The 8,427-nt window shown below is 29.8% G+C and overlaps 1 protein-coding gene across 1 annotated transcript; it reads left to right on the forward strand.

Annotated features, from left to right (window-relative positions):
• The first annotated feature begins 354 nt into the window (after positions 1 to 354).
• On the forward strand, positions 355 to 4,827 carry LOC137837582 (VAMP-like protein YKT61). Its single transcript, XM_068646607.1, has 6 exons — positions 355 to 675; positions 969 to 1,066; positions 1,251 to 1,355; positions 1,520 to 1,585; positions 2,096 to 2,182; positions 4,524 to 4,827. The coding sequence occupies exons 1-6, from the start codon at positions 483 to 485 to the stop codon at positions 4,572 to 4,574; spliced, it is 600 nt and encodes a 199-aa protein (XP_068502708.1). The 5' UTR covers positions 355 to 482; the 3' UTR covers positions 4,575 to 4,827.
• The last annotated feature ends 3,600 nt before the right edge of the window (positions 4,828 to 8,427 follow it).

An 8,427-nucleotide genomic window follows, 5' to 3' on the forward strand; every position in this document is an offset into this window, starting at 1 on the left:
ATAATCATGAAAATTAACAAAATAATTCTTGCAAACAAACGATTATTATTGGTACTAACAAAATAAAAAAATATATAACTTTATTATTTATATAAATAATTAATTAAAAATAAAATAAAATAATTTAACAAAAGTATAATTATATATTATTTAATTATCTTAAATATTTAATTCTTTATTTTATTATTAATAAATACAGTATTTTTTATTTTTTAAAAGATAAAATTATTCCAGTAAAAGATGATGGTAAATAAAGAAAAAAAATATCAAATAATATATTCTCTTCAAATATTATTAAATAGAAAGGTATAGATTATTCTTATATATAAATAAAGTTATGCGAATACACATGTCAATATTTTGTGCAATAGAGACCCATTTTTTCTGTTTCCAATCTGTTCTCTTTGGTTCTCTTTGTACTGTTTACAGAGTTTTTTACAGAGGGAGAGAGAGAGAAAATCTAGAGCGAGAGAGAGAAAACGATGAAGATCACAGCGTTGTTGGTGCTTAAATGCACAGGCGAAGGTTCCGATCCCGTGATTCTCGTGAACGCTTCCGACGTTAGCCACTTCGGCTACTTCCAACGCCACAGCGTCAAGGAATTCATCATCTTTGTCGGTCGTACCGTCGCCAAACGCACCCCTCAAGGCCAACGCCAATCCGTACAACACGAAGGTTCTTCTCCCTTAGATTCCGTTTCTTAGGGTTTCTTTCTTTTCCAACCTTGTTGTTTACCGACACCGCGTTTCGGTTATTGCGCTGTCGTTTTCGTTGATCCTGATTCGGTCTAACATCATTTGCCCTCTTTGCTCCCCTTGAGAATAATAGAAATCGTAATTCTTTTATAGAATATAACCGTGTTCTGTGATCTGCGGTGTTTTCTTTGATTTTCTTTAGGGTTGATTTTTATTTTCTGCCGAATTGTAAATGATTGAAATCGTGTTTCTTTTATTTTATTTTTATTGCAGAGTATAAGGTGCACACCTACAACAGAAATGGTCTTTGTGCGTTGGGATTTATGGATGATCATTACCCGATTCGAAGTGCCTTTTCTCTTCTAAACCAGGTGAGAGTCAGAGCACCGTGTGTGGGTTCAGTGTTATGTTGTATTTACGGATTGTTGCTGCTTCCTTTGTTAGGATGAGACATGATAACTATGCTGAGGATGTTATAATTGTGTAAGGGATTTTGTGTTTTATTTATTTAATTTGTGGAGATTCGCCAGGAAGAGCTGACTGTAACTGATGCAGGTGATAGATGAATATCAAAAAGCTTTTGGTGAATCTTGGAGAACTGTACAGGAAGACAGTACTCAACCATGGCCCTATTTGAATGAAGCTCTGCAAAAATTCCAGGCATGTAAATTCCTCCTATATATTTTATTACCTGCAGCTAAAGGAGTTGTTCTTTTTTGTTTAATTTTTTATTCAGTGTAATAGATGGTTGCATTTAGCTAACCTTTATACATAATTACTTATGCCTCAAACCCCCTTTTATCTGTTCCTGTCAAAATCATCAGGATCCTGCAGAGGCTGACAAGTTGTTGAAAATCCAGAGAGAGTTAGATGAAACAAAAATCATTCTTGTAAGCACACATTGTTTTATATTTGCAAAACAGTATGCGGATTCCCTGCATCTTTTGTCATGAGGTTGTTCAATTTTAAACATGATAGCTATATGTTTGTAATTTTTGTTAGAAATTCGTTTGAGAATTTGGCATTGGTTCCCAAATACATTTAGCTTTAGATTACAATACCAGCAGCATGCGAGTTAAGCATCGTTTTAATGAACCCAAATGCAACGAAGTAATGTGAATTTGTCCCTTCCTGGCATTGTTTTGTGATACCCTCGATTTTGCATTATGTCTGTCTGTGGGTCATCAATAATTTAGTTGCTATTAGTTTATTTCTTCAAGATCTGTTGCTGTTTCTAATTATGTGCATTTACTTGGTTATGTTACAATAAATGGGTAGTTGTGAATTGGGCATTCTAGGTGTGGGTTGAGGGGGGGTCCTACCCAATAGGCTTGATTAGACTCTGGTTTTCTGGTGTGAGGGTTTCTTTCACCATATGATTTCTTTCTGTTTATGAACAGCATAAGACTATTGATAGTGTGCTGGCTAGAGGGGAGAAGCTGGACAGTTTAGTTGAGAAGAGTTCTGATCTGAGTGCCGCATCCCAGGTACATCTAAACAACTCCTTTTATACAACTTTGCATTTGGGACTAGTACAGCAATGCTACATACAGTCAGGCATACATTTTTTTTTTTATCTGGTCTATGTGTTTATGGTCATCATTGAGCATGCGTGCATGATGAATGTACTGTGTAGCTTTGTGATTAATCTCTTTAATTGCTTCAAAACTTTTACATATGCTTTTTCATTGGGTGATCTTACAAAGTGCATTAACATGGATCATGTGTGATAGATAACATGTCAATTTGGGACTTTGTTTTATACAATACACTGAACTGAACACATCTGCGCTTTTGGTTTTGAGTCTATGTATGAAAGTGCTATCGTGGGGGTGAGAATGCAGGTCAACCTAGTTTGTTTTGGCCTGCCAAAAAATGGGCCGATCCACATATAAGACTTGCGGACTACTTTGCCTGGGCCATCCCACATAACATCATGCTGGCATGGGTTTTTGAAAAAACAATTATAAAAAAACTTCAACAAGGTCATTGACAACTTTTTCATCCCAAATCCAAATCTTTAGGAGGGCTTACTGCAACTAAAATGATGTTAAAACAGTCAAAGGAAAAATTTAAAAATTAAGGATTTTATATTTATTGCAAGTAAATAAAAGTATATACTGTACAAAGAAAATTAAAGTAATAATACAAAATAATTGATTACAGTACAACTTTATCATTGAACTCACCCATGAATTGATAAATTTTTCATGTAACAATTATCAACCATCAACAAAAGATGTACTAATAGTGTATGAAATAGTGAATGTAAATATTTAGTCATATTCTAGCTACTAGCAATTTTATTCATCTATGGATAATTAGAAAACCTATTGAGTTATGCAGGACATGCCTATTGAGTTAGTGGGTTGACATGTCCAGCCCACTGCATTTTTTTGTTGAAAACTGACATTTACTGCTAATATGATTATTGACAAGGTTATGGTGTTCTAAATATTTCTTAGGATGTGCATTTTCATCTTAAAACACTGTTGTCACGCCTGCCTAGTGATGATTTGAGTAGCGTGTTTTTACCATTATATAGAGGGGATAGGTTTTATTTAATTGTTTTAGGTGTTATTTTTAATTAGGCTATTTTATCGTTTATATAAAAAAATTCATTATTTGATAAAAATACAAATGGCTAACTGTACAACCTCTACCAAAAAATAATTGTATAACCTCTTCACACAAAAGCAACTACTACAAACATTCAATGATTTTGAAGTGAACATGATTCTTTCACACTATCAAATACTTTAATTTCACCACACATTCCTTTTGAAACCAGTCTTATGAAATTATCCCTTTTTTGTTTTTTTAATTGTATTATTTTAGTATAATAAAATTGTGGGTTTAGGGTTTCTGGTAGTGTGTATTAGAAGGAAGAATAGGCTCTTGGTGAGGGTATATTTTTTTATTTATTTTATAATCAATATCTTTTTATTGTAACTAAGGTTCTGCTAGGATAAATTTTTCGTAAGTGCTGGTTGGACAAGTAAATAAGAAAAATAAAATAAGGTTCTTCATAAACTAAAATTTAGCTCATGCAAAAGTTAAAAAAAAGTTAGATTTTGGGAAAGCTAATACCGAAGAGTTTGTGCATCTTAATTTATGAATAAACTAATTTTATTTAATTGAGAAACTTATTTCATTTTTTATTTTTGTCTTTTTTTCTCTCTTGAAAAGCACTTATGAAGATGTTCATCCAGACCCTAAGTTAGCACAATAGCTAGATGAGATTTTATTTCTTCACTTGATCTTTTGTCGTCTATTTTAGATGATGTATTTTTTTCTCATTTTTTTTGGCTCTAGCGCAAAATTGAAATACAAGAGGTTCTTTAATTGTTTTTTCCTTTTTTGCCTTTGTTTCAATCATTTCTTGCAAAGACTATATATACTCTTTAAAGTAGTAAACTTATAAGGCTGGGATTATTTATGCTTGTAATTATTTCAATCCCTTCTTTTTGGTTATTTATTTGATGTTTAATTATTGAATTAAACTCCATTTTGGTGCCTAAAGATTTGAGATGTCACATTGGTTTCTGAAAGAGAGAAAAATGACCATTTTCTTCCTTTGAATATTAAGATATCGATTAATTTAATCTCAGAATCTTAGTTGATGCAAAGGTGGTGTTTTTTAGACTTAATATGAATATGTTAGCTTTGTGGTTGTTTCCTTTATATGGAATGTGATTTGTTTATGCTTTTAATGCACTAATGTTTGGTTGTTTGGTTGGAAGATAACTTTGTGTTAATCATGAATGCATTATTTGTTACTCTAGTTAGTTTTACGGACTCAAAATCTGACGTTGGCGTTTGAAACAGATGTTCTACAAACAAGCCAAGAAAACCAATCAGTGTTGTACTATATTGTAGGCTTTGACCATCAGTATGCAGCGAGCTCACTTAAATCCTGTTCCGGTATGGAGACTGTTGGATGGGAGAAAATAGCTTCATGTGTCTATCACTTTACATTGTTTGGTTGTTGAAATTATGATGTGATTTACCTGATATATGTATTGTCTTACCGTGTGACAAATTCAAATACCCATTTACCTTGTTGTGATGTTTACTATGATAATTTATAGTATGCATAAGTTATTGTTTTGGTGGAGTCATTCCATGTTAATTTGACATTATCATGTACCCTCTTTCATGTTCTTTATTTTCTTGACCTTGGAGTGGTTTTTCCCATCCTATGCGAACAACAAAATGCTTCATGTAATTAATTGGAATTTACATTTAGTGATGTCACACTCTCGACATTACATTTCCAACATACGACTGTATCTTTAATATATTGCAATTAAAATAGCTGCGATGAGATGTTATTGCGTGAGATATGGTTTCTTGTGGAATAAATATTCCATCTGGTTCATGAAAGATGTAAAAGATGGAAATTGAGATGTTGATTGGTGAACTAGAGAATACATTTTTATATACAGATTTTTAAATTTTGTAGAGAAACGGAAACAATTTAGACGTGGAAAATATATTATTTATGAATTATTTGCATGTAAATTTTATTTTAGAAATTTATCTATCCATCGGTATCTCAATCCTTCGGAGGTCAATTGAGTATTGATTGGTTTTTTAATGGTTTCTTTTTAATTGCTTTAGCATATTAAATTATCTTACCTTTGTTAAGAGAGAAATGGATATTAACTTCACACTCATCTTCATAATCTCCATATATTATTTGAATATTACCTTGTACTAAACTTTATTAATCTCTTAGTAAGTAACTCAATCTTGACTTGTTCATGAAGCAACCAGTGCCACGTCACTTTGTTTGGCGATAAAGATTATAGAAACAACAGTTGTGCCTACAAGGAACGCATCATTTTGGTTTAGGAAATATAGAAACTAATAAATAGTGATCAATATTTAATAAATAATGTTGACAAGATAATTATTTTAATGATATATTGCTACAATCCAAAGTTTAGAATTTGGTAGGAAAACATCAAACAGCCTAAAATTGTCTTTAAAGGTACATGTAAATTTAGAAAGACACTTCGTTTTATTTAGTAAATTTTGTTTGTTTTCGTGTACACTCCTCGTTTTGTTATACCATTTCGATATTTAATAAAATAAGATTTTTTATTAGTAATTATTGACTTATCTGCATTACTTCTTTTTATTGTGTGTGTAAATGAATTTTTTTATAAAACAGAAACGGAAAAAAACAAAAGAGAAACAAACATCAATAGATAAGAATATAGAAGAAGAGAAACACGAAAAGGGACCATTTCTTTTTACATCTACACATCTATACTTGTTTAGAATATTATGGTAAAGATGAAAGAGTGAAATTATATATAATTTGTTCAATTATTCTCAAAATATTTCCATTGATTTACAAGAATATGTATTTGAAATTAGTAGCAATCTAAATATAGTTTTTACATTGTTTCTATGATAGATTCCTAACATATCATGAATGATAAATAATTTTTGCACATAAAACTATGTTGCAGTATACATTAGTTGTCTTATGATATAGGTTGATGAGTTATCGTGCTTAAGTTGTTATGTTATTTTGTTATGTTATTAAGTAAAAAGAGTTGCGTCGTGACTAATTTTTGATCTAGTGGTAAATATTCAATCCAACAATTGGTATCAAATTCAATGTCATGAATTCAATTCCCATTAAAGCAATTATTTAGGGAGATTGCAAGTTGCACAATTATTTAGGGAGATTGCAAGTTGCACAATTAAGCGAGTTGAGTCATAATCAAAGATTTTGATTTTAACTGTTATAAGGTACATCAATTGTCTAATAGCATAAGCTAGACATGTAAAGGGTAAAAGTCAACTTTAAACAAAAATCTAATTGGTAATTATTGTTCTCTTCTTTACTAACTTCACCATGATGAACTCAAGGTTAGACATAAGGGAAAGAAAACGTGTTTTAGGTTTTATGAAATGAAGTTTGAATATTTAAGTTTTTTCATTTATAAGTGTTTTAACTTAAGCAATAATTTTTTTTTTATATTTTATCTCGTTTAAATCACTTCTACGCTAAGATAACCTTGGCTCGGTTCTTAATTAGAGGTTAACACCTATTATAATAGATAGTTTTATAATAACAATAATAACTTCCTATAAGATAGTTTCTTATATATAATCGAGTATCGTTAATTCTTCACCTTTGACTTTATGTAAGAAATTTTCATCAACTTTCATCACCGAAATTGTTTGTTTATGTGATTCAATGTATTAGTAGAAATTAAAATATCATTGAATATCTTAATTAATTACACAACACGATATCAATTTCATACATTATTCATCAATCACACTCTATAATTTCACACCAACATTATTAAACGAACTTACATCAATTAAGTAAATAAGTATTAAAATTAGATCAACCAATTAAGGATAATTTAATTTCAAATTATGTATATAAGAGGAAATAAAGCAATGTCACTTGAGTTGTGAATATGTCACTTGAATAACACAACTCTCGCTTAAGCAAATATGATATGTCATTTGAATGTCTTCAACTCTTGAGTGGTGTATTTATGAAATAGAGTTTATTTGAAATCTTCTTTGCTCAAACCAAGAGTTGTTGTTTAAGTGTCAATTTGTATCACTCATGTAATATTCCACACTATTATATAAATACTTGTTATTTAATTAGAAAATGAGAGTATATTTTTTAATAAGATTTTCTTAAATAGAACATAGTGATAACATGACTTCAAATAAATGTATGTCAACACTTTGCATCCTTACAATTATTCATAATTATTATAAAAATATATAACTTATACAATAATAAGAATTTTACATTAGAATAAATGACTATCTATGTATATTTTATATACCCTAAAGATATTAAAACCAAGTTTTTCATGAGTCAGCATTTTTGGAAAAGATCTTTCAAAATTTTCTTAAACAAATTTTATTGAACAAATTTTGCTTCTACTCGTACTGCAAGTACATATGAAAGAAAAACACAAAAAAGAGTAAGGTCTTTGTAAATCTTAAATATCAATTATAATAAACTTAACATACAATATGTACAATGAGAGCCTAGGATTTGACCAACAACTATAAGACTCAATGTCACTTTATCAAACATGTGGATCCATATTTCACTTTTGATAATTTGGGAAGTGATTAGATAATTGAGTATTTCTCTTTAAAAACATTAGTACAATCATAATTACTTTGCTTGAGAATATTGGTCATTTATCAGTTTACAAAAGAGATATATATATTCACTATCTTATCTTAACGATGTTGAGCTTGTGTCAGATAGTATCAAGTTCTACCTATGAGTATCCTAGTCTAAGACACTATTATGAATTATCTATATATTCACTCATTTGGTAAATATTTCCTTAGACCTCAGGGTTTAGGGTTTAGGGTTTAGGGTTTAGGGTTTAATTCCTATCTTTCATCCCCCAATGTATCAAATTGTGACTTCATAAACATAAAAACTCTATGCATTAGCATGATTTAAATCCAATGTAACGAATTTTATGACTCTTTCTCAACTAACATACTTTTTTGACATTATCAAGTATCACAAAATATGGTAACTATGAAGATGTTATATTTGTCTTAACTAATAATCTATGTACACCATTCAAATAGATAAAAAAAAGGGTATAAAAACAATAGTAAAAGTTTATTAAATAAAAAAATATTTACTTTTACTTTATATTTAGAATTACTTTATATGTATTTCTTTGTATTATAAAAAAATTGTTTA

This window comes from Phaseolus vulgaris, chromosome 4 (genome assembly GCF_000499845.2).
Source record: "Phaseolus vulgaris cultivar G19833 chromosome 4, P. vulgaris v2.0, whole genome shotgun sequence".
NCBI lineage: Eukaryota > Viridiplantae > Streptophyta > Magnoliopsida > Fabales > Fabaceae > Phaseolus > Phaseolus vulgaris.